A 27,333-nucleotide genomic window follows, 5' to 3' on the forward strand; every position below is an offset into this window, starting at 1 on the left:
ATAAATGGTGCTAAGAAAAATGGATATCCATATGCAGAAGAAAGAAACTAGACCCTTGTATCTCACCATAAGCAAAAATCAAATGAAAATGGATTAAATACTTAAATCTAAGATCTCAAACTATGAAACTACTAAAAAAAAAGTTGGGGAAAGTCTCCAGGACATTGGTCTGGGCAAAAATTGTTGAGTAATACCCCAAAAGCAGAGGGAACCAAAGCAAAAAATGGACTAATGGTATCACATCAAGTTAAAAAGACTTTGCACAGCAGTGGAAATAATCAACAAAGTGAAGAGACAACTAGCAGAATGGGGGAAAATATTTGCAAGCTGCCCATCTGACAAGGGATTAATAACCAGAATATGTAAGGAGCTCAAAGAACTCTATAGGGGAAAATCTAAGAATCCAATCTAAAAAATGGGCAAAAGATGTGCATAGACATTTCTCAAAAGAAGACATACAAACAACAAACAGACAAATGAAAAAGTGGCCAGTATCACTGACCATCAGCAAAATGCAAATCAAAACTGCAGTGAGACATCATCTCACACCAGCTAAAATGGCTTATATTCAAAAGACAGGCAATAAGAAATGCTGGCAAGGATGTAGAGAATGTAGAACCTTCCTACACTGTTGGTAAGAAAGAAATTAGTACAACCACTATGGAGAACAGTTTGGAGGTTACCCAAAAATCTAAATATAGAGCTGGGTATATACCCAAAAGAGAGGAAATCAGCATATTAAAGAGATATCTGCACTCTCATGTTTATTGTAGCACTGTTCACAATAGCCAAGATTTGTAAGCAACCTAAGTGTCCTTCGACAGATGAGTGGATAAATAAAATGTGGTACACATACACAATGGAGTACTATTTAGCCATAAAGGAATGAAATCCTGTCATTTGGAACAACATGTATGGAACTGAAGATCATTATATTGAGTGAAAAAAGGCAGGCACAGAAAGACAACCATCATATGTTCTCATTTATTTATGGGATTTAAAAATCAAATCAACTAAATTCATGGAGATAGAAAGATGGTTACTAGAGGCTGGGAAGGTTAGTGGGGGGTGAGGAGGAAGATGGGGATAGTTAATGGGTACAAAAATAGAAAGCATAAATAAAACATAACATTTGATTGCACAGCAGTGTGACTATAGTCAATAATAATTTAATTATATATTTAAAAATAACTAAAAAAGTATCATTGGATTGTTTGTAACACAAAGAATGAATGCTTGAGGGGATGGATATCCCACTGTCCATGATGTGATTGTTACACATTGCATTCTTTTATTGAAAACATCTTATGTTCCCTATAAATATATACATTTACTATGTACCCACAAAATTAAATATATAAATATATATATATATATATATATATATATATATATATTTCATTCCTTTTTATTTTCAAGTAGTATTTCATGGCATGGATGTGCCACAATATGTTTAACCAATTATTCACCTGGTGAAGGACATCTAATTTTGTCCAAGTTTTGTACCATTATTAATAAAACTATATAAACATTCATTTGCAGGGTTTTGTTTGGTTTGGTTTTGTGTTTTTCGGAGAGTCTCACTTTTTTGCCCAGGCTAGAGTGCAGTGTGGTGATCACAGCTCACTGCAGCCTCAATCTGCCAGGCCTAAGCAATCCTCCTGCCACTGCCACCTGAATAGCAGGGACTACAGGGGCCACACTGCTATAAACAGCTAATTTTTCATGTGGAGGTTTTTATATAAACATTGAATCTTGATTTCTCTGGAATAAGCACCCAAAAATGCAACTTCAGGGTGATATGATAGTTGCATGTTTAGTTTTTCAAGGAAAAACTGTGATACTGTTTCCATGTTTTTCATAATGACTGTACCATTTTACTTTTCCTAACAGCAATGTGTGAGTGTCCTAGTTTCTCCACATTTGTGCCAGCACCTGGTTTTGTCACTATTTTTTATTTAAGCCATTTTGTTAGGTTTATAGTAATAACTCATCATGGTCTTAATTTGTATTTATCTAGTGGCTAATGATGTTAAATATTTTTATATGTTCTTACTTGACACCTACGTATCTTCTGCTATGATTTGAATGTTTTTGTTCTCGGAAACTCATGTTGAAATTTAATCCCCAATATAACAATATTAAGAACTGGGGACTTGCCATGGATTAATGGATTATCATGGTAGTGGGTTAGTTAATGTAAGAGTGGGCCTGTTATAAAAGCCAGTTTTACTCTCAGTGTGCCCCTCTCACCTTGATCTTAGACTCCCAGCCTCTAGAACCATAAGAAATAAACTTCTAGGCCAGGTTAGGTTGCTCACACCTGTAATCCCAGCACTTTGGGAGGCTGAGTCAGGACAATTGCTTGAGGCCAGGAGTTTGAGAGATCAGACTAGGCAACATAGTAGACCCTGTCCCTACAAAATTATTTTTTAATTAGCCAAACGTGATGGCATATGTTTGTAATCTTAGCTATTTGAAAGGCTGAGGCAGGAGGATTTTTTTTTTCTTTTTTTTTTGAGACAGAGTCTTGCTCTGTCACCCAGGCTGAAGTGCAGTGGCGTAATCTTAGCTCACTGCAAACTTCACCTCCTAGGTTCCAGTGATTCTCATGCCACAGCCTCCTGAATAGCTGGGATTACAGGTGCACACCACCATGCTGGGCTAATTTTTGTATTTGTAGTAGAGATTGGGGTTTCACCGTGCTGGCCAGGCTGGTCTTGAACTCCCAACCTCAAGTGATCCACCTGCCTCAGCCTCCCAAAGTGCTGGAATTACAGGTGTGAGTCACCCCACCATGTCAGGAGGATTTCTTGAGCCCAGAAGTTCAAGGCTGCAGTGAGCTGTGATCACACCACTGCACTCTAGTCTGGGCAATATAGCAAGACCCTGTCAAGAAGAAAGAAGAAAAAAGAATGAAGAGGAAGAGGAAAGAGGAAGAGGAGGAAGAGGAAAGAAATTTCTAGGCCGGGTGTGGTGATTCATGCCTGTAATCCCAGCACTTCGGGAGGCCAAGGCCAGTGGATCACGAGGTCATGAGATCGAGACCATCCTGGTCAACATGGTGAAACCCTGTCTCTACTAAAAATACAAAAAATTAGCAGGGCGTGGTGGCACATGCCTGTAATCCCAGCTACTCAAGAGGCTGAGGCAGGAGAATTGCCTGAACCCAGGAGGCAGAGGTTGCAGGGAGCCAAGATCGCACCATTGCACTCCAGCCTGGGTAACAAGAGCGAAACTCCGTCTCAAAAAAAAAAAAAAAGAAAAAAAAGAAATTTATATTCTGTATAAATTACCCAAACTCAGATATTCTGTTATAGCAACAGAAAATCAACGAAGGCATCTTCTTTTGTTTAATGTCTGTTCATGTCTTTTGCCCATTTTCTAATTGGATTTTTGGATTTTTGGGTTTTTGCTGTTGTGTTTTGAGAGTTCTTTATATATTTCTAGATACTAGGCTTTGGTTGGATATGTAGTTTGCAAATATTTTCTTCTAGTGTGTAGCTTATCTCTTCATACTCTTAAAGTTTTTTTATGGAAAAAAATTCAAATTTGATAAAGTCTAATTTATCAATTTTTTTCTCTTACGGATTGTGCTTTTCATGATGCTTTGCTTGGCTGGGAGCAGTGGCTCATGCCTGTATTCCTAGCACTTTGGGAGGTTGAGACGGGTGGATCATCTGAGGTCAGGAGTTTGAGACCAGCTTGGCCAACATGGTGACACCCTGTCTCTACTAAAAATACAAAAATTGGCTGGGCATGGTGGCATGCACTTATATTCCCTGCTATTCAGGAGGCTGAGGTGGGAGAATTGCTTGAACCCGGGAGGTGGAGGTTGCAGTGAGCAGAGACTGTTACTGCTCTCTAACCTGGGAGAGAGATTGAGACTCCATCTCAAAAAATAAACAAATAAATAAATAATGCTTTGCTTAGCTCTAGATCCTGATGATTTTTGTCCCTTTTCTTTTTCTAAAAGTTTTAGAGTTTTATGTCTTACATTTAATTCTGTGATATATTATGAGTTAATTTTTATATAGGCATGAGATTTAGTCTGAGGTTTATTTTGTTGCCTCTGGATTGTCCAGTTGCTTAAGCACTATTCCTGAAAAGACTTTCTTTCACTGAATTGTTTTTGAAATTTTGTCAAAAATTAGTTGAGTGTATGTGTGTGGGCTTATTTCTGGATTTTCTGTTTCATTTTTCTATGTGTTTATGCTCTTCCAATACTACTCAGAGTTGATTAACATGGCTATATAATGTTTTGAAATCATTCCTCCCACTTTATTCTTATATTCTAGTTATTTTGACTTTCTTTATACATTTTTAAATAATCTTGTCTATATGTACAAAATATGCTGGAATTTTGTATTAGGGATCTCTCTCTCTCTCTTTTTTTTTTTTTTTTTTTTTGTGACAGAATCTTGCTCTGGTCACCAGGCTGGATTGCAGTGGCATGATTCCTGCTCACTGCACCCTCGGGCTCCTGTGTTCAAGCAATTCTCCTGCCTCAGCCTCCTGAATAGCTGGGACTACAGGTGCGCACCACCATACCTGGCTAATTTTTGCATTTTTAGTAAAGACAGGGTTTCACCATGTTGGCCAGGATGGTCTCGATCTCCTGACCTCGTGATCCCTCCACCTTGGCCTCCCAAAGTGCTGGGATTATAGGTGTGAGCCACCATGCCTGGCCTGCATTAGTCAGGGTTCTCTAAAGGGACAGAACTAATGGGAAAGATGTACCTACAAAGGGGAGTTTATTAAGGAGTATTGACTCACACAGTTACACATATTTGGAACTTCAACTTATAGTTTGTTTTCTTTTAATTTTTATTTTCTTTTTCCACACTCAAAAATGTAACAGAAGTATTTTAAAATAATGATATTCCACTTTGTGCTCTCTGCAGAATGAGTATGTGTTGATGATCTGTTTGGCAGTAAGTATGAGAAGTCAATCAGGTTTACTGAGGTCTAAAATATCCTTGTGCACTCTGAAGACTTTTTTTAGGTACAGCTACAAAATTCAATACACTTAAACATTATCTTTTCTTCTTTTCTACTGCTTGCCACACAGCATGTACAGAATGAAATAGAAACTGAGGTCCCAAAATAGGCCATCTGCAAGCTGGAGGAGCAAGAAAGCCAATCCAAATCTCAAAGCTGAAGAACTTGGAGTTTGATGTTCCAGGGCAGGAACCATCCAGCACGGGAGAAAGATGAAGTCCAGAAGAGTAAGCCAATCTAGTCTTTCCACATTCTTCTGCCTGCTTTTATTTTGGCTGTGCTAGTAGCTGATTAGATGGCCCCCATTCAGATCGACGGTGGGTCTGCCTTTCCCATTCCACTAACTCAAATGTTAATCTCCTTAGGCAACATCCTCACAGATACACCCAAAAACAATACTTTGCATTTTTCAGTCCAGTCAGGTTGACATTCAATATTAACCATCACAGATTTTGATAAGAATTGTGTTAAACCTGTTTTCTTATTTGGGGAGAAGTAACATCTTATTTAGTTCATATCTTCCTATCCATGACATAGTATAGTTCTCTGTTTATTTAAATTATTTTTTTGAAATGGAGTCTCACTCTGTCACCAAGTCTGGAGTGCAGTGGTGCTTATTGCAACCTCCACCTTCCAGATTCAAGCTTTTCTCCGGCCTCAGCCTCCCAAGTAGCTGGTACTACAGGCACATGCCACCACACTTGGCTAATATTTTTTGCATTTTTAGTAGAGATGGGTTTCATCATGTAGGCCATTCTGGTCTGGAACTCCTGACCTCAAGTGATCCACCTGCTTCAGCCTCCCAAAGTGCTGGGATTACAAGCATGAGCCACATGTCCAGCCCATTTATTTAAATCTTCTTTGATTTTTTTCCATTAGTATTGTGTAATTTTCAGTATACAAGTTCTGTATATGTTTTGATAGATTTATACTTAAGTTGGATTTATATTTAAGTATTTTTAAATGAATAATACATGGTATTGCATTTTTAATTGTGCTGTCTATGTGGTTATTGCTAGTACATATAAATACAACTAATTTCAAATTTTTATTTATTATTATTATTATTATTATTATTATTATTTGAGATGGAGTTCCACTCTTGTTACCCGGGCTGGAGTGCAATGGCGCGATCTCGGCTCACTGCAATCTCTGCCTCCTGGGTTCAAGCAATTCTCCTGCCTCAGCCTCCTGAGTAGCTGGGACTACAGGCATGCACCACCATGCCCAGCTACTTTTTGTATTTTTAGTAGAGACGGGGTTTCACCATGTTGACCAGGATGGTCTCGATCTCTTGACCTCATGATCCACCCACCTTGGCCTCCCAAAGTGCTGGGATTATAGGCGTGAGAGCCACCACACCCGGCCCTATTTTTAATTATTATAGTTACATAGTAATTGTATATATTTATGGGGACAACTAATTTTTGTATATTGACCCTGTATACTGCAATCTTACTAAAATTACATATTATTTCTAGGATATTTTTGGCCGATTCCTTAAGATTTTCTATGTAGACATTCATGTCATCTGCAGATAGAAGAGTTTTATTTCTTCCTTCCCAATCTGCATGCATTTTATTTCCTATTCTTGCCTTATTGCAAGAATATGCAAGAACTTCTAGTTCTGGCCAGTGTTGAACAAGAGTGGAAAGAACATTTCTCCCTTTTTCCTGATCTTAAAGAAAAAGTGTATTAATTTGCCATGGCTTCCATAATAAAATGTCACAGAATGAGTGAGTTACACAACAGAAATTTTCTTTATCACATTTCTGGAGGCTAGCAGGCAAAGATAAAGGTTTGGCAGGTTTGGTTTCTTCTCTCTTTGGCAGGCTTCTCTCTTTGGCAGACTTCTCTCTTTGGCTTACAGTTGGGTGCCATCTTGCAGCTTCTTCATATAGTCTTCCCTCCCTGCCCCTGCTATCTCTCTGTGTGACCTAATCTTTGCTTATAAAGTCACCAGTCAAAAAATGATAATAATAATAATAAGGTCATCAGTCAAATTGGATTAGGGCCAATCCTAACAATTTCATTTAACTTAATTATCTCCTAAAAGCCCTATCTCCAAATATAGTCAAATTCTGAGGTACTGAGGGTATTTTAGTATTTGTTCTTTATAAAATTGAGGACGTTTCCCCTTATTCCTATTTTCTTGAGACAATTTATTGTGATTAAGTGTTGAATTTCATCAGGTACTTTATCTGCACCAATTGATATGCTTATTGGTTTTTCATCTTTAATTTCATCTGTTAAGATGATAGATTACATTAATTGACATTCAAATAGAGCCACCCTTGCATCTCTGGAAAAAATTCCATTTGGTCACAGCATGTACTTCTTTTAAAATATTGTTGAATTCTGTTTGCTAATATTTAAAAAGTATTTTTGCATCTATATTCATGCTGGTCTATAGCTTTCTTTTTGTTTTTGCTGATCTTTGTCTAGTTTTTCTATTGAGTAATACCACTTTGAATTGAGAATTGTTCCCTCTTTTATTTTCTGGAAGAGATTGTGTAGAACTTGTATAAATTCTTTTTAACATAAAATAGTATTACCTGATAAAACCTTCTTTGCTTCAAGATTTCTATATAGGGAGCTTTTCAATTATGAATTCAATTTACTTAGTAGCTATACAGTGTTTCAAACTCTTTATTTCATATTGGATTAATAACATTTTTTAAGAAATTGGTTCATTTCACCTAAGTTGCCAAATTTCCGAATGTAGAATTATTCTTAATATTCCCTTATTATTTTATTAAATGCAGGTTCTATAATCATAGCCCTGTTTTCTTCTTGATATTAGTAATTTGCATCTTCTCTCTGTTTTTCTTTTCATCCGTGCTAGAGGTTTGTCAACATTATTGATGTTTTTAAGGAAACAGTTTTTTGTTTCATTGATTTTTTTCATTTTTCTTTTCTTTCTTTTCTTTTTTTTTTTCAAGACAGAGGCTTCCGCTGTCACGTAGGCTGGAGTGCAGTGGTGTAATCTTGGCTCATTGCAACCTCAAACTCCTGGGCTCAAGTGATCCTTCTTCCTCAGTCTCCTGAGTAGCTAGGACTATTGGGTACAACCATATCCAATCAATTTTTAAAATTTTATAGAGGCAAAGTCTTACTTGCCCTGACAGTCTTATAATCATGGCCTCAAGCAATCCTCCTACCTCTGCCTTCCAAAGTGTTGGGATTACAAATGAGAGTCACTGCACCCAGCCCATTTTTTCATTTTTTAAAAGCTTTATTGAGGTATAACTGATAAAATTGTATATATTTAAAGTGTACAAGATGAGGATTTGATATATGTATACATTGTGAAATGATTACCACAATCAAGTGAATTAAAATAATCATTACCTCACATAAGTACCTTGGGTGTGTGTGTGAGAGAGAGGGAATGCTTAAGATGTACTCTCATAGCAAATTTCAGGTATACAGAACAGTATTCTGAAGTATAATTCTCACACTGTACATTAGAACCTCAAATTTTATTCATCTTATTACTGAAGGTTTGTACCCTTTGCCCAACATCTTCTCATTTCCCACAGCTCCAGTCCATGGCAACCACCATTCTACTCTCTGTTTCTATGAGATCAACATGTTTTTATTAAGATTTCACATATAAGTGATACCATATAGTATTTGTTTTTTCCTGCCTGGCTTATTTCACTTAGCATAATGGCCTCCAGGTTAATCCCTGTCACAATGGCAGTATTTTCTTTTTTATGGTTCGGTAATATTCCATTGTACACACATAACACTTTTTTAATCTGTTGATAAAATTCAATCCAATATTCATCCATCCAATGAACATGGAAGTGTAGATATCTCTTTAAGATACTGATTTCCATGACTTTAGAGATATACCCAGACTTGGGATTCCTGAATCATATAGAAGTTTTATTTTTAAATTTGTAAAGGACCTCCATATGGTTTTCCATAGTAGCTATACCAATTTATATTCCCACCAAAAGCTTGAGAGGGTTTTCATTGATCCATATTTTTGCCAACACTTGGCATCTTTTGATATTTTTTATTAGAGACATCTTAACAGGTATGAGATGATCTCTCATTGTAGTTCTGATTTGGATTTCCCTGATGGTTAGTGATGTTGAGTACCCTTTCCTCTGCTGGCAATTTGTGTATCTTCACTTGAAAAAATATCTATTCAGGTCTTTTGCCTATTTTGAAACCAGATTATTTGTGGTTTTGTTGTTGTTTTTTGTTTGTTTGGTCATTGAGCTGTATGAGTCCTTTATATATTTTAGATATTAGCCCCTTATAGCAGATATATTTTATCCCATTCTGTAAGTTGCTTTTTTCATTTTGTTGATTGTTTAGTTTGCTGTGCAAAAGCCCTTTTTTTTTTTCTGATGTAGCCACTCTTGTTTATTTTTGCCTTCCTTGCCTGTGCCTTTGTGTCATAGCCAAAAAAATCACTGCCAAGAATAATGTCAAGGGACTTTTCTCTTTTTCATCTAGGAGTTTCACAATTTTAGGTCTTACCCTTAAATCTTTAATCTAATTTGAGTTAATTTTTGGAAGTGATGTAAAGTGGGTATATAGTTTCATTTTCTTGCATGTGGATATCTAGTATCCCAACACTTTTTTTGAAGATACCATCTTTCTCCATTGTGTATTCTTGAAGTCCTTGTCAAAGAACTGGTTGACTATACATGTGTGGGTTTATTTTTGGGCTCTATATTCTGTTCCATTGGTTAGTGTGTCTGTTTTAGGCCAGTATCATACTGCTTTATTACTATTTATTTGTAATGTAGTTTGAAATTAAGAAGTGTGATGCCAGCCTGGACAACATATTGAGACCTTGTCTCTACAATAAGTGAAAAAAAATTAGCCAGGTATGTGGCAAGTACCTGCAGTCCCAGATACCTGGGAGGCTGAGATAGGGTGTCTCAAGCACAGAGATTGAGGCTGCAGTGAGCCATGACTGCACCGTTGCACATTACACTACAGCCTGGGTGACAGAGTGAATATCTGTCTCAAAAAAAAAAGCAAGTGTAATACCACCAGCTTTGTTTTTTTCTCAGGATTTCTTGACTGTGGGGAATGCTGGGAAGATGGCCGCCTAAGAACAGCTCAGGACTTCAGCTCCCAGTGAAAGTGCAGAGGGTGAGTGGACGCCACATTCCAGACAAACTCTTATTGCCCACAGACCAGGAGATACCCAGGCAGAGGGGTCGCCAGCGTCACAATCCCAGTCGGTGCGGCTGTTTTGGCCCCCGCGGGGCTGATTCCGCGGGCGCTGCTGCTGTGACCACGCCCTGTTGCTGCGGTTCTCCGTACAAAAGCCACTGGTCTGGGAGCCCTCTTAGCGGGCGATCAGAACCCTGAGACGGCAGAGTTGCCCATTCATCTGAAATAGCGAGCCAGACGAGGAGATTCCTAGCAAAAAATTCGCCAGGAGCCGGCGCCGCAGTTCCAGCCGACTCCGTGAGTCGCAGCACGGGAGATCCCGGCGCCTTTTCAACAAGCGACCGGAACGCGGGGTCGTTCATCTTAAAAGAAAAGACTCTGAGTCAGGGAGCCAGGTGATCAGGCTCGGTTGGTCCCACCCCTCCACCCCCAACAACAACAAAAACAAAAACAGTAATTGGAAACCCTCTGGGTTGAGCCCTTCAAACCAAGCACAGCTGAACCGGGACCGTCTGGCTCGGTGGGGGAGGGGCTTCCGCCATTACTGAGACTCTCCACCGCTACCGAGGCAGGCTACTGTTGCCGAAGCAACCCGCCGTTGCCGAGGCAACCTGCCAAAACAGAGAGAGTCTGCCATAACAGAGGCGGGGCCACCTTTGCCAAGACAGTTCTAACTATGCCCATATAAACAGGACTGCAGGGAAGAGCTCAGGGCAGCTGGGCCGAGCCCACAGCAGCTCAGCAAAGTCCCTGTGGGCAGGCAGTGGCTAGGCATGCTGCAAGCTGGGCGGGTCAGACCTGAAAGAAAAATCAAAAAAGGCAGAAGTGCAACGGAAACTCATAAAGCTCCAACTCCCTGGGACAGAGACAGACAACAGGTAGATAAACCAACAAAAATGGGAAGAAACCAGTGCAAAAAGGATGAAAACTCCCGAAACCAGAACACCTCTCCTCCTAAAAGGGATCACAACTCCTCACCAGCAAGGGAACCAGACCGGATGGAGAAGGAGGGTGATGAAATGACAGAATCAGACTTCAGAAGGTGGGTAGTAAGAAACTACAGTGAGCTAAAAGAACATGTTCTAACCCAACGCAAAGAAAATAGGAACCTTGAAAAAAGATTGGACGAACTGCTGACGAGAATGGACAGCATAGAGAGGAGTATAAGTGAATTGATGGAGCTAAAAAACGCAACACGAGAACTTCGTGAAGCATGCACAAGCTTCAACAGCCGAATTGACCAAGCAGAAGAAAAGATATCAGAGGTCGAAGATCAACTCAATGAAATAAAAAGAGAAGGCAAGAACAGAGAAAAAAGCGCAAAAAGGAATGAACAAAATCTTCAAGAAATGTGGGACTATGTGAAAAGACCTAATCTACGTCTGATAGGTGTACCTGAATGTGATGAAGAGAATGAATCCAAGCTGGAAAATACTCTTCAGGATATTATCCAGGAAAACTTCCCTAACCTAGCAAGGCAGACCAATATTCAAATCCAGGAAATACAGAGAACACCACAAAGATATTCCTCAAAAAGAGCAACCCCAAGGCACATAATCGTCAGATTCACCAGGGTTGAAATGAAAGAGAAAATGCTAAGGGCAGCCAGAGAGGAAGGTCGGGTTACCCACAAAGGGAAGCCCATTAGACTCACAGCAGATCTCTCAGCAGAAACCCTACAAGCCAGAAGAGATTGGGGGCCAATATTCAACATCCTTAAAGAAAAGAACTTTCAACCCAGAATCTCCTATCCAGCCAAACTAAGCTTCATAAGTGAAGGAAAAATAAAATCCTTTGTGAACAAGCAAGCACTCAGAGATTTCATCACCACCAAACCTGCTCTACAAGAACTCCTGAAAGAGGCTCTACACATAGAAAGGAACAACCAGTACCAGCCACTCCAAAAACACACCAAATGGTAAAAGAGCATCAACACAATCAAGAAGCTGTATCAACTAACCAACAAAACAGCCAGGTAGCATCAAAATGACAGTATCAAATTCACACATAACAATACTATCCCTAAATGTCAATGGACTAAATGCCCCAATCAAAAGACACAGACTGGCAAATTGGATAAAAAGCCAAAACCCATCAGTGTGCTGTATCCAGGAAACCCATCTTACATGCAAGGATACACAAAGGCTCAAAATAAAGGGATGGAGGAAGATCTACCAAGCAAATGGAGAGCAAAAAAAAGCAGGAGTTGCAATTCTCATCTCTGATAAAATAGACTTTAAAGCAACAAAGATCAAAAGAGACAAAGAAGGACATTACATAATGGTAAAAGGATCACTGCAACAAGAAGAGCTAACGATCCTAAATATATACGCACCCAATACAGGAGCACCCAGATACATAAGGCAAGTTCTTAATGACTTACAAAGAGACTTAGACTCCCACACAATAATAGTGGGAGACTTTAACACCCCATTGTCAATATTAGACAGATCAACCCGACAGAAAATCAACAAGGATATCCAGGACCTGAATATAGTCCTGGAACAAGCAAACCTAATAGACATTTACAGAACTCTCCACCCCAAATCCACAGAATATACATTCTTCTCAGCACCACATCACACCTACTCTAAAATTGACCACATAATTGGCAATAAATCACTCCTCAGCAAATGCAAAAGAACAGAAATCATAACAAACAGTCTTTCAGACCACAGTGCAATCAAGTTAGAACTCAGAATGCAGAAACTAACTCAGAATCGCACAGCTTCATGGAAACTGAACAACTTGCTCTTGAATGTTGACTGGATAAACAATGAAATGAAGGCAGAAATAAAGATGTTCTTCGAAACCAATGAGAACGAAGACACAACATACCAGAATCTCTGGAATACATTTAAAGCAGTCTCTAGAGGAAAATATATAGCAATGAGTGCCCACATGAGAAGAAAGGAGAGATCTAAAATTGACATCCTATCATCAAAATTGAAAGAGCTAGAGGAGCAAGATCAAAAAAACTCAAAACCTAGCAGAAGACAGGAAATAACTAAGATCAAAGCAGAACTGAAAGAAATAGAAACACAAAAAAACTCTTCAAAAAAATCAATAAATCCAGGAGCTGGTTTTTTGAAAAGATCAACAAAATAGACAGACCACTAGCCAAATTAACAAAAAAGAAAAGAGAGAATAACCAAATTGATGCAATAAAAAAACGATAAAGGGGATATCACCACAGATTCCACAGAAATCCAGACCACCATCAGAGATTATTACAAACAACTCTATGCACATAAATTAGTAAACCTGGAAGAAATGGATAAATTCCTAGACACCTGCATCCTCCCAAGCCTAAACCTGGAAAAAGCCGAAACCCTGAATAGACCAATAACATGGTCTGAAGTCGAGGCAGCAATAAAGAGCCTACCACTCAAAAAAAGCCCAGGTCCAGATGGGTTCACAGCTGAACTCTACCAGACATACAAAGAGGAGCTGATACCATTCCTTCTGAAACTATTCCAGACAATCCAAAAAGAGGAAATCCTTCCCAAATCATTTTACGAGACAAACATCATCCTGAATCCAAAACCCGGCAGAGACTCAACAAGAAAAGAAAATTTCCGGCCAATATCCATGATGAACATAGATGCAAAAATCTTCAATAAAATACTGGCAAACCGATTGCAACAGCATATCAAAAAGCTCATTCACCATGATCAAGTAGGATTCATCCCGGGGATGCAAGGCTGGTTCAACATACGCAAGTCCATAAACGTAATTCACCACATAAACAGAACCAAAGACAAAAACCACATGATTATCTCAATTGATGCAGAGAAGGCTTTCGACAAAATTCAACAGCCCTTTATGCTAAAAACCCTCAATAAACTAGGTATTGATGGAACGTATCTCAAAACAATAAAAGCTATTTACGACAAACCAACAGCCAATATCATACCGAATGGGCAAAAACTGGAAGCATTCCCTTTGAAATCTGGCACTAGACAGGGATGCCCTCTCTCACCACTCCTATTCAATATAGTACTGGAAGTTCTAGCCAAAGCAATCAGGCAAGAAAAAGAAATAAAGGGTATCCAAATTGGAAAGGAGGAAATCAAATTGTCTCTATTTGCAGATGACATGATTGTATATCTAGAAGACCCCATCATCTCAGCCCAAAATCTCCTGAAACTGATAAACAACTTCAGCAAAGTCTCAGGATACAAAATCAACGTGCAAAAATCACAAGCATTCCTATACACCAGTAATAGACTTAAAGAGAGCCAAATCAAGAACGAACTGCCATTCACAATTGCTACAAAGAGAATAAAATACCTAGGAATACAACTAACAAGGAATGTAAAGGACCTCTTCAAGGAGAACTACAAGCCATTGCTCAACGAAATAAGAGAGGATACAAACAGATGGAGAAACATTCCATGTTCATGGTTAGGAAGAATCAACATCGTGAAAATGGCCATACTGCCCAAAGTAATTTACAGAGTCAACGCTATTCCCATCAAGCTACCAATGACCTTCTTCACAGAACTGGAAAAAAAACACCTTAAACTTCATATGGAACCAAAAGAGAGCCCGCATAGCCAAGTCAATTCTAAGCAAAAAGAACAAAGTGGGAGGCATCAAACTACCAGACTTCAAACTATACTATAAGGCTACAGTAATCAAAACAGCATGGCACTGGTACCAAAACAGACATATAGACCAATGGAACAGAACAGAGGCCTCAGAGGAAATACAACATACCCACAACCATCTGATCTTCGACAAACCTGACAAAAACAAGCAATGGGGAAAGGACTCCCTGTTTAATAAATGGTGTTGGGAAAACTGGCTAGCCATGTGCAGAAAGCAGAAACAGGACCCCTTCCTGACACCTTACACCAAAATTAACTCCAGATGGATTAAAGACTTAAACATCAGACCTAACACCATAAAAACCCTAGAAGAAAATCTAGGCAAAACCATTCAGGACATAGGTGTAGGCAAGGACTTCATGACCAAAACGCCAAAAGCAATGGCAACAAAAGCCAAAATAGACAAATGGGACCTAATCAAACTCCACAGCTTCTGCACGGCAAAAGAAACAGTCAGTAGAGTGAATCGGCAACCAACAGAATGGGAAAAAATTTTTGCAGCCTACCCATCTGACAAGGGGCTGATATCCAGAATTTACAAAGAACTAAAGCAGATCTACAAGAAAAAAACAAACAAGCCCATTCAAAAATGGGCAAAGGATATGAATAGATACTTTACAAAAGAAGACATACAGGAGGCCAACAAACATATGAAAAAATGCTCATCATCACTGGTCATTAGAGAAATGCAAATCAAAACCACATTGAGATACCATCTCACACCAGTTAGAATGGAGATTATTAAAAAATCAGGAAAGAACAAATGCTGGAGAGGATGTGGAGAAATAGGAACACTTTTACACTGTTGGTGGGAATGCAAATTAATTCAACCATTGTGGAAGACAGTGTGGCGATTCCTCAAGGACCTAAAAATAGAAATCCCATTTGACCCAGAAATCCCATTACTGGTTATATATCCAAAGGATTATAAATCATTCTACTACAAGGACATGTGCACACGAATGTTCATTGCAGCACTGTTTACAATAGCAAAGACCTGGAACCAACCCAAATGCCCAACGATGACAGACTGGATAGGGAAAATGTGGTACATATACACCATGGAATATTACGCAGCCATCAAAAACGATGAGTTCACGTCCTTTGTAGGGACATGGATGAACCTGGAAACCATCATTCTCAGCAAACTGACACAAGAACAGAAAATCAAACACCGTATATTCTCGCTCATAGGCGGGTGTTGAACAATGAGAACACATGGACACAGGGAGGGGAGCACTACACACTGGGGTCCGTTGGGGGGAAATGGGGGAGGGGCAGGGGGTGGGGAGGTGGGAAGAGATAGCATGGGGAGAAATGACAGATACAGGTGAGGGGACGGAAGGCAGCAAACCACACTGCCATGTGTGTACCTATGCAACAGTCTTTCATGTTCATCACATGTACCCCCAAACCTAAAATGCAATAAAAAAAATAAAATTAAAAAAAAAAAAGATTTCTTGACTGTTTGGGATCTTTTGTAGTTCATTCAATTTTTAGTTTTGTTTTTACTATTTCTGTGAAAAGTGACAATAAAATTTTGACAAAGATTGTATTGAATCTATTGATCACTTTAGTTAGTATGGACATTTTAACAATATTCTTTCTATCCATGAACATGGGATATATTCCCACTTGTTTATGTTTTCAATTTCATTATTAACATTTTGTAGTTTTCAGTGTACAGACCTTTTACCTCCATGATTAAATTTATTCCCAAGTACATTAATTTTGTTGATGCTATTGTAAATGGGATTGTCTTCTTGATTTGTTTTTTTGAATAGTTCCTTGTTGATATGTAGAAACTGATACAACTGATTTTAATATGTTGGTTTTCTATCCTGATATTTAATTTGTTAATTACTTCTAACCGTTTTTTGATGAAGTCTTTAGGATTTTCTATATATAAGACCATATCATCTGCAAACAGCAGTTTTACTTCTTCCTTTCCAATTTAGATACCTTTTATCTCTTTTTCTTTCCTAATTGCTCTGGCTAGGACTTCTAGTACTATGTCAAATAGAAGAGGCAAGAGGGCCAGGCATGGTGGCTCATGCCTGTAATCTCAGCACTTTGGGAGGCCAAGATGGGTGGATCACTTGAGGTCAGGAGTTCAAAAATCAGCCTGATCAACATGGAGAAACCCCATCTCTACTGAAAATACAAAATTAGCTGGTGTGGTGATGTATGCCTGTAATCCCAGCTATTTGGGAGGCTGAGGCAGGAGAATCACTTGAACCTGGGAGGCAGAGGTTGTGGTGAGCCAAGATTGCACCATTGCACTCCTGGGCAACAAGAGTGAAACTCTGTCTCAAATTAAAAAAAAAAGGAAGATGCAAGAGAGGGTATCTTTGTCTGTCTTGTTCTACTTCTTAGAGGAAAATCTTTTAGCTTTTTACCATTGATATAATGTTAGCTGGGAGCTTGTCATATATGGTCTTTATTATGTTGAAATATATTACTTCTATGCCTAATTTATTAGGAGTTTTTGTCATGAAAGATGTTGATTTTTTAAAATGCTTTTTCTACATCTATGGAGATGATCATACAATTTTAATCCTTTATTCTGTTAATCTGGTGTATCATCTTTATTCATTTGTCTCTATTGAACTATCCTTGCATATCACTTGATTATGGTGTTTAATTCTTTTAATGTGCTATTGAATTTGGTTTGCTAGTATTTTGTTGAGAGTTTTTTGCATCTGTGTTCATCAGGGATATTGACTTCTAATTTTCTTTTCTTACAGTATCCTCATCTGGTTCAGGTATCAATGTAGTGCTGGCTTCATAAAATGGAGTTGGACGTGTTCTCTCCTCTTAAATTTTCTAGAAGAGTTTGAGAAAGATTGGCATTAATTCTTCTTTCAACATTTGGTTGAATTTGCCAGTAAAGCCATTTGTTCTTGGTCTTTTCTTTGTTGGGAGATTTTTGATTATTGATTCAATCTTCTTAGTTATAAGCCTATTCAGATATTCTATTTCTTCATCTTTCAGTCTTGGTAGGTTGCATGTTTCTAGAAATCTATACATTTCTTCTAGGTTATCCAATTTATTGATATATAATTATGTATAGTGGTCTCTTATGGTCCTTCGTATTTATGGAGTAGCAGTTATAATGTCTCCTCTTTTGTTTATAATTTTCTTTATTCAAGTCTTCTCTCTTTTTTTTACTTAATTTAGCTAAATATTTGTCAATTTTCTTTATCTTCTCAAGAAACCAGCTCTTAGTTTCATTGATCTTTTCTATTGTTTTTCTACTCTCTATTTCACTTATTTCTGCTCTGATGTTATTATTTCCTTTCTTCTGATAATTTTGCACTTAGTTTATTCTTTTTTTAGTTCCTTAAGGTGTAACCTTAGGTTTTTATTTTGTTACATCCCATAAGTTTTGGTATGTTGTGTTTCCATTTTTATTTGTCTCATGATATTTTTAGATTTCCCTTTTGATTTCTTCTTTCACCCATTGATTTTTCTGGAGTGTGTTGTTTAATTTGAACATATTTGTAAATTTTCCAGTTTCTTAAATTTGTTAAGACTTGTTTTGTAGCCTAACATATTATCTATTTTGGAGAATGCTCCATGTAGGCTTGAGATGAATGTGTATTGTGCCATTGGATGGAATGTTCTGGATATGTCTGTTAGGTCCATTTGGTCTAAAGTGTAGTTTAGATACAATATTTCATTGTAGATTTTCTGCTTGGATTACTATCCATTTTGAAAATGAGATGTTAAAGTTTCTGCTATTATTGTATTGCTATCAATTTCTCTCTTTAGGCCTTTAATATTGGCTTAATATTGGTTCTAATACTGGTTGCATATTTACAATTGTTATATCCTCTTGATAAATTGACCCCTTTATAATTATGTAATAACCTTTTTTTCTCATTAAAGTTTTGACTTATAATTTGTTTGATATAAGTATAGCTATCCCTGCTCTCTTCTGGTTTCCATTTGCATGGGCTCTTTTTCAATTCCTTCACTTTCAGCCTATGTGTGTTCTTAAAGCTGAAGTAAGTCTCTTGTAGATAGCATATAATTGTTTCTTTTTTTATTATTATTATTTTTGTCTATTCAGCCACTCTGGTTTTTGATTGGGGGATTTAACCCCCTTCTTTTTTTTTTTTTTTTTCTTTAGATGGAATCTTGCTTTGTTGCTCAAGCTGGAGTGCAGTGGTGTGATCTTGGCTCACTGCAACCTCCACTTCCCAGGTTCAAGTGATTCACCTGCCTCAGCCTGCTGAGTAGCTGGGATTACAGGCCTGCATGACCACACTTGTCTAATTTTTGTATGTTTAGTAGAGATGGGGTTTCTCCATGTTGGCCAGGCCTGACCTCAAGTGATCTACCCACCTTGGCCTCCCAAAGTGCTGTGATTATAGGTGTGAGCCACTGCACCTGGCTAAATTTAACCTATTTCATTGAAAATAGTTGTTTATAGGTAAGGACTTACTATTACCATCTTGTTCATTCTTTTCTGGCTGTTTGTAGTTCCTTTGTTCCTTTTTTCCTTCTTTCCTGTTTTCCTTTGTGGTTTCATAGCTTTCCATAGCGGTATGCTTTGATTTTTTTCTATTTATGTTTTGTGTATCTACTATAGGTTTGTACTTTTTGTTACCATGAGACTTCCATAAAAATTTTATAACAGTCTTAAGTTGATATTAACTGAATTTCAACTGCATACAAAAACTCTACTCTTTTATTCACCCTTCATTTTACATTTTTGATGTCATAATTTATATTTTTTCTTTTTATATTATGTATCAAGAACACATTATTGTAGCTACAGTTATTTTTAATGCTTCTGTCTTTTAACCTTTATATTGTTAGAATATTAGTACATTCTGAATTTGACTATATACTTACCTTTACCAGTGAGTTTCATGCTTTCCTATGTTTTTATGTTTCTATTTGTGTCCTTTCATTTTAGCTTGAGTAACTCCCTTTAGTATTTCTTATATGGAAGGTCTACTGGTAATGAACTCCCTCAGCTTTTGTTTGTCTAGGAATGTCTTTCTCTCTCCTTCATTTCTTAAGGACAACTCTGCTGGGTAAAGTATTTTGGTTAGTAGATTTTTTTCTTTCAGCATGTTGAATATCTTTCACTCTCTCCTGGCCTATAAGGTTTCTGCTGAGAAGTCTGCTGGTAGCCTATGAAGACTTCTTTGTATGAGATGAGTTTCTTTTCTCTTACTGTTTTCAAATTTTTCTCTGTTTTGATTTTTGACAGTTTTATTATAATATGTTTTGGTGAAGTCCTCTTTGGATTGAATCTGTATAGGGATCTATGAGCTTCATATGCCTGGATATCCATACATATCACCAGATTTGGAAAGTTTACAGACATTATTTATTTCAATAAGCTTTCTGTCTGCTTTGCTCTCTCTCTCTCCTCCTTTTGAAACTCCCATAATGTATATATTGGGCTGCTTTTTGGTGTCTATAATTCACATGTTTTCTTTGCTTTAAAAAATTTCTCTCTCTTTTTTGTTTTCTTTTCTAACTGGGTAATTTCAAATGACCTATATTTGAGTTTATGGTTTTTCTTCTCCACTCATTCAAGTCTGTTGTTGATGCTCTCTATTTAATTTTGCATTTTATTCATTATATTCTTCAGCTCTACTATTTCTGTTTCTTTTGTATAATTTGTATCTCTCTGTTGAACTTCTTATTTTTCTCATGTATTGTTTTTCTGATTGCACTGAGTTGTCTATCTGTGTTCTTTTATAGCTCACTGAACTTCCTTTAAACAGTTATTTTGTATTCTTTGTCCAACAATTTGTAAGTCTTCGTTTCTTTGGGGATGGTTACTGTAAAATTATTGTGTTCCTTTGGTGGTGTTGTTTCTTTTATTTTTTGTTCTCATGTTGATGTTTGTGTATTTTATGGATCAAGCCTTTCTGGTTTTTGTAGGGAAAGACCTTCAACAAGGTGGTGCTGGGCTGGTGCAAGGGCACTGGAAGGATGGGGTGATGGTTTCAGCTCTGTAGAAGACCCAGTGGTATAATATCTCTGCAGCTCTGTCAGCTGAGGTCATCATCAGTAAGGATTGCAGGGGTCCTCAACATGCACAACAGCCTATCCTTTTGTGGGGGTGCTCAACAGCATCTCTCTCTGGGGAGTCTGTGGCAGCAATGACTGTTGATCGTCTCAGTAATGAAACATGCCAGTGTCCTCTGCAGAGCAGGCTGCTGGGGTTGGCACTAATGAACACTATAGGATTCTCCACAGTGAAAGTTGCAGAGTCTGTGGCTGTCATCAGGGCTATTGAAGTCCTGAGCAGCAAAGGTTGCCAGAGTCCTCCACTGAGCAGGCCACTTGGGATTGCAATGGCATCTGCTGCATGGCTGATAAAGATAGCTCCCATGCCTCATCTTTACTCCTAGCCACCTCCAGATGTCTGTAATTAGCCAATCTTCCTAGCAATCTTTTCCGTATGGTTATTATCTTTTTTTGCTCCACTGTGTTACTGTAGTTTTTAAAGGGACATTTGAATCCTCTCAGGGCTACTTTTATTCTTTGATAGCTGTTTAATTATTATTTTTGTTAGAGGAGGGAGGCTGCTATCTCTTACTCCTCCATCTTGCTGACATCACTCCTCTCTATTGTTTTTCTATTTTCAATTTTATTGGTTCCACTTTTATGTTTATTTTTCCCTTCTGCTTGCTTTTTTCTCTCTTCTTTTTCTAGCTTCCTTAGGTGAAACTTAGATCATTAATTTCAAACTCTTCTTTTCTAATGTATGCATTTAGTGATATAAATTATTTTCTCAGCATGGCTTCAGCTACATTTCACAATGTTTTTAAAATTTATTTTGAGATGGAGTCTCGCTCTATTGCTCAGACCGGAGTGCAGTGGTGTGATCTCACTCACTGCAACCTCTGCTTTCTGCATTCAAGTGATTCTCCTGCCTCAGCCTCCCTAGTAACTGGGATTACAGGCATGGACCACCACACCCAGCTAATTTTTTGTATTTTTAGTAGAGATGAATTTTCACCAGGTTGGCCAGGCTGGTCTTCGAACTCCTGATCTCAGGTGATCCATCTGCCTCAGCCTCCCAAAGTGCTGGGATTACAAGTGTGAGCCACTGTGCCAACACCACAGTTTTTGATATATTTTCATTGTTTGTTTAGTTTCCAAGTGTCTAGTGATTTTCCTTCTGCCTTTCCATTGTTGATTTCTAATTTGATTTCATTGTGATTGGAGAGCATACTCTGCATTATTTCAGTTCTTTTACATTTGTCAAGGTTTGTTTTATTGCCTAGAATATGGTCTATCTTGGTACATATTCAGGAACACTTGAAAAGAATGCATACTCTGCTGTTTGGGGGTAGAATGTTCTACAAATGTCAGTTAGTTCTGTTGTTTGATGTTGTTGAATTATTCTATAGCCTGTTGATCTTTCTGTCTCATTGTTCTATCCATTGTTGAGAAAGAGGTGTTGACATCTCCAACTATAGTTGTGTATTTGTCTATCTCATTATTTCTATCAGTTTTTGCTTCATGTGTTTTGCATCTCTGTTGTCTGGAGCATATGCATGTAGGATTGCTATGTCTTCTTGGTGGAATGATCATTTTATCATTATGTTAGAGGTCCTCTCTGTCCCCAGTAGTTTTTTTTCTCTTTATCCAATATTAATGTAGACGCACTTGCTTTCTTTTTGATTAATGTTTGCATGATATCTTTTTTGCTCTTTTACTTTCAACCTGTCTCTATCATTATATTTGAAGTAAGTTTCTTGTAGACAGTATGTAGTTGGGTCATCTTTTTTAATCCCTTCTGTCAATCTGTCTTTTAATTGATGCCTTTAGACTACTTTCATTTAAAGTAATTATTGATATATTAGGGTTTAAGCTTGCCATTTCATTTTTTCTTTCTCTTTGTTTCCTCTGGGTTTTGTTTATATTTTCTTTTTCTTTACTTCCTGTGGGTTACTTGAATATGTTTGTGAATTCTATTTATTTAAATACAGTTTTTTTGAGTGTATCTTTTGGTTATAATTTTTTCGGGGTTGCTGTAGATATTGCATGTAACTTACGCTGAGACTTTCTGATTTTTCATTTGTTTCAAGCATTTCATAATGTCTTATTGAATCATTTATAATAGCTGCCTTTAAATTCTTGTCAGATTTAAATCCTAACGTTTCTGTCATCTCAGTATTGGCATATATTCATTGTTTATTTTCATTCAGTTTGAAATTTTCTACTTCATGGTGTGACAAATATTTTCAATGGAAATCTGGACATTTTGAGTATTACATTATGAAACTCCAGATCTTAGTTACATCTTTTCTTTTAGATGGCTTTCTCTGACACTGCTCTGGCAGGAAGGGTGGGGGTACCAGCCCTTTATTGCCAGCTGAGGTTACACAGTTAGATTCCTCACTCAAACTCCACTGATACCCACGTGGAATTGAGGGCGACTTGCTACTGCTGGGTGGGAGTGGAATTTTTAGCTCTCCACTAAGCCTTCACTGATACTTCCAGACTGAGAGGGATAGGAGTGTGTCATTATTGCTTCCCACATGGCTGCCATTGCCACCAAGAGGGAGGGGGCCTTCTATTGCTGATGTAAGTCCTTACTGTCCACTAGATATCCTCTGACATCATGTAGCATGAAGGTGGGAGAGGAGTGCCTCATTAATACTGAGTAGGATGGAAGTCCAGACTTCCTATGTAGTCTCTACTGATACCATAAAGTTCCTCAAACTTCCCGGTAGGATGAAAGTCATATAATTCTACTCAGCCTTCTCTGATACTTCCCCAGTGGTGGGGTTAGGATGCCTTTTTGCAGCATGGCCTGAGTGGAACTTTGGGCTCCCCATTTGGCATTTGCTGATGTAGGTAGGGTGGGGTTACAGATCTTTTCTGTGGCAGAGTAGAGCAATTATTGCCTAGAACTTTTTCCTCTTACAAAGCTGCCTGCTTTCCTGCTCCTTTGGCTAGAGAAAGCAGGATTAAAATGGGCTTTTTTCTTTCTCTGTGCCTGTTGGTGTTTCCAGTTTCCTGGCTTCTGGGATACATATAAGGCAAAACGAAAATCCAGAGAATGCACCACCAGGTTATTTCTTTAGTTATACTTTAGAGGAAAGGATAGATGAAAGAATGTCTACTCTATAGAAACTAAAGTTCTGAGAAGCTTTTTGTTTTGTTGGGTTGTTGCTGTTTTGGAAACTCATTGCTGAGTCCAAGTGTGGGACCACCAGACGTGGTAACTGTGGAGCCCATTCCAGCTCCGAGTTGAAGTTTTCTGTATGATGGTCCTGGATCTGTGTTCTTTAGGAGGCACCTTGCAGCCATTAGGTCAATTCGTTGCTAAGCCAGTGTCATAGGATGTGCCCTTCTCTCAGACCTCTGTGATTTTCTATTAAAAAGTTGAGCAGCTGCTGAAAAGGACATTGTTACCAACTCCCTTAGGCCACATACCAAGATGTCAAATTGGAAGCCAGTCCTCTGTATGGAAAAACTGAGGCCTCCTAAACCAGATGGTATCTAAACTTACAGCTGTGAATTTCCTCATAGAACAGAAGCTTACAAAATGTTCTGTTTTGAATCTTAAACCGAAACCTCTCTATTTTAAGATCACTCTGTCTTAGTTTTTCCTCAGTTGAAACTTAGGCTTTTTCAATAGATTATTTTAAGATAAGTTCTGTTGTGGTTCTGTTTGTAAGGTCATAAATAGAATTGTCAGAAGGTGTGTTCATTAACAAAATAGTTTATATTATATTTGATATTATATAAAAAGATACCAATATGTATATTATTATCCTCTGTCACTGAATTAATGTAATTATTTTTATTATATTTTGCTTTGAAAATTAAAAACTGGAACATAGCATTTTTCTATTGAAAAGAAAAATAACTTTTATCATTATAAAATACAAAAATAGTAGTTACCATCATCATATTTTGTAGAGCAGAAAGCTGGTATATAGACTATATGATAACATTATTGAAATAGGAGATTTTCCCTGACCCCTTTGCGGGGCTCCTGACAAAGGTGCCTCACTTACTCAGCCTGCAACTCTCAACCCCTAGAAGGAGGGGGAGCATGCAGGTGAGCAGATGCCAGCGGTCCCAGCAGCAGGATCTAGTGTGGGGGTATACTCATGACCCCCAAAGCCCCAGAGTGCGTGTGTTACAGTGCGCTTTTTTAGCTTTCCCTTCCGAGGACCGCTTAAGTGTTAAAAAGCTCAGTGGGTCCTCTGCCTTTTTGCATGAGGCAGTTGCTCTCCACCAGGAGGGCAGAGGGTCAGTGTGACAGCCTTTAGCATCTGCAGCCATGGCACCAAAGCTCTTGTTCGGCGTCCAGGACATATCAAGTCCCACAAACGAATTGAGGATGGTGAATGCAGAGGATTTTATTGCAGATGGAAGTGGTGCTCAGCTAGAAAGGGAATGGAGTAGGGAGGTATTCTTCCCCTGAAGTCTGTCAGTCTCTGGAGGGACTCTACTCCGAAGTCCCGCTGTCAAGCTGTCCCTTTGAAGTTAAGCCGCTTCTCTCCAATGTTCAACTGCTCCTTTTCTTCTCCCCTTCTCTACTCTCTGCCAGTGGAGCCTGGGGTTTTTATGGGTACAGGACTGGGGGCAGGTCGGGCCATGGGTGGTTTTGGAAAAGGCAACATTGGAGTGGGAAACCGGGAATGTATGTTCTCACTTTGGGCGGGGTTCCAGGCTTGAGGGTGGGTCTTTCGCTAGGGACCCTGCCCTTTTCTCCCTAGAATTTCTCTGCCTGCTGTCCCTATCATTACAGAAATGATTTTCAGTATTTCTAAAATACGAAAAAAAAAAAAGTATCTCTGTGTCTCCAAAATCTTTGTGTCTCTATAATCTAGTCACTGACTAGGATGTAAAAATTGTCAGTTAAATACTCCTTTAATTTTATAACTCCAGATCATGACAGTCTTGGGGAAGTTTAAGAATACAAGAGCTTTGTCTTTTCAGCTAAAGATTGTCTGCCTGTTACTGGAAAACTGAGAACAAAAATTATAGCATTTGAGATTAATATTTTAGGAAACAAAATGAGATTACTAAGGTTAGCAGAAAAATTACTTTTTAATGGAAGTAGTCACCAAATGTATCATTTAACTAATCCCCGTTTTTTTTGTGTGGGGTTTTCTTTTTGTGTATTTATATATTTTATTCTCTTGGGCTTCTCATTTTTTATTATTATACTTTAAGTTCTGGGATACATGTGCAGAATGTGCAGATTTGTTACACAGAAATACACATGCCATGGTGGTTTGCTGCATCCATCAACCTGTCATCTATATTAGGTATTTGTGCTAATGCAGTCCCTCCCCTAGCTACCCACCCTCCAACAGGCTACAATGTGTGTCCAGGTGTTCTCAATGTTCAACTCCCATTTATGAGTGAGAACATGCGATGTTTGGTTTTCTGTTCCTGTGTTAGTTTGCTGGGAATGATGGTTTCCAGTTTCACCCATGTCCCTGCAAAGACATGAACCCATCCTTTTTTATGGCTGCATAGAATTCCATGGTGTATATGTGCCACATTTTCTTGATCCAGTCTATCACTGATGGGCATCTGGGTTGGTTCCAAGTCTTTGCTATTGTGAACAGTGTGGCAATAAACATATGTGTGCGTATGTCTTTGTGGGGAACATTCCCGTGTGAGACCCCCAAAAGGCGTGAGTCTCACTATACAGTGAGTTTGATCCCAAACACAGTTTCCTACTGGAGGCAGTTGAGCTATTCAGAAAAAGGAACTTAAAGATGGATGATCAGCTTCTAATATCAACCACAATATCGTTTGGGCCTAAAACTATGCGGTGCTGCTAGACTGAGTGACCCCCTGCCAGCAACCGGTTCCTGCTTTTTACTTTTTTATGACTCTCTCTTTAAGAATAAGTTTTAACCTTCTCTTTACTTACCTGACTGCCTTGTACCCTAGATAATGGTTTAACTGTTGGGATATTTGCAAAGCAAATGCCACCCTAAGGGATGGCTTTGATTTCTGACTCAGAGACTCCTGAATGGGGAAGTTGAGTTAAGTTGAGTCAGGAGTAGACAAAGGATTATCTGGTTAAAAGATATTCTGATGAGCAAAACCAGAAAACCTTTTCACATCTCAGTTCTAAAACAAGATCAAACCAGAGATACCTGCAGCCAGGAGGAATAATGTCTGGATGTAAACAAGCTTTGTGATCACAGGAAATTCTGTTACTTTTTACAACCACTGATTGTGTATCTGACTTTTCAATTGTATAGGCCATGTAAGGTATACATTTGCATTTCCTCTTGCAACCATTGTGTATCTGATTTCTCTATTGTATAGGCCATGTAAGGTATAGATTTGCACTTCCTCTTGCAATGACGTAAACCAGATCCAAGAAAGGGTATTTATTCCTGGCCTTTGAAAAATAAAATTTGCTGTTTAGGCACAGACTATTCTGCCCTCCAGATGCCTCGCTTTCTCTCTCTCTGTCTTTATTATTTTTCCAAGTGCACTCTCTCTTCCAGGTATTGGGACCCTCTTGCAGGTCGAGAGACCCCCGGCAGACGTGCCTACCCATCCTGGATGGTCCCCAACATCTGGCGACCACAAAGGTCGC

At 38.4% G+C, this 27,333-nt stretch overlaps 1 protein-coding gene across 3 annotated transcripts in view; it reads left to right on the forward strand.

Moving 5' to 3' along the window:
• Positions 1-27,333, forward strand: part of WDPCP (WD repeat containing planar cell polarity effector) — a 785,671-nt gene that overhangs the window by 189,414 nt on the left and 568,924 nt on the right. For 2 of the 3 annotated variants that reach the window (XM_074399199.1, XM_074399192.1), the window contains 2 exons: positions 5,072-5,228; positions 10,044-10,125. In XM_074399199.1, coding sequence (XP_074255300.1) covers positions 10,063-10,125 — 63 coding nt within the window. In that variant the 5' untranslated portion in view covers positions 5,072-5,228; positions 10,044-10,062. Of the gene's footprint in view, positions 1-4,460; positions 4,536-5,071; positions 5,229-10,043; positions 10,126-27,333 lie in introns of those variants that run through there. The other variant, XM_074399206.1, reaches the window with a different exon arrangement.

The sequence above is a fragment of the Saimiri boliviensis genome, chromosome 1 (genome assembly GCF_048565385.1).
Source record: "Saimiri boliviensis isolate mSaiBol1 chromosome 1, mSaiBol1.pri, whole genome shotgun sequence".
Lineage (NCBI taxonomy): Eukaryota > Metazoa > Chordata > Mammalia > Primates > Cebidae > Saimiri > Saimiri boliviensis.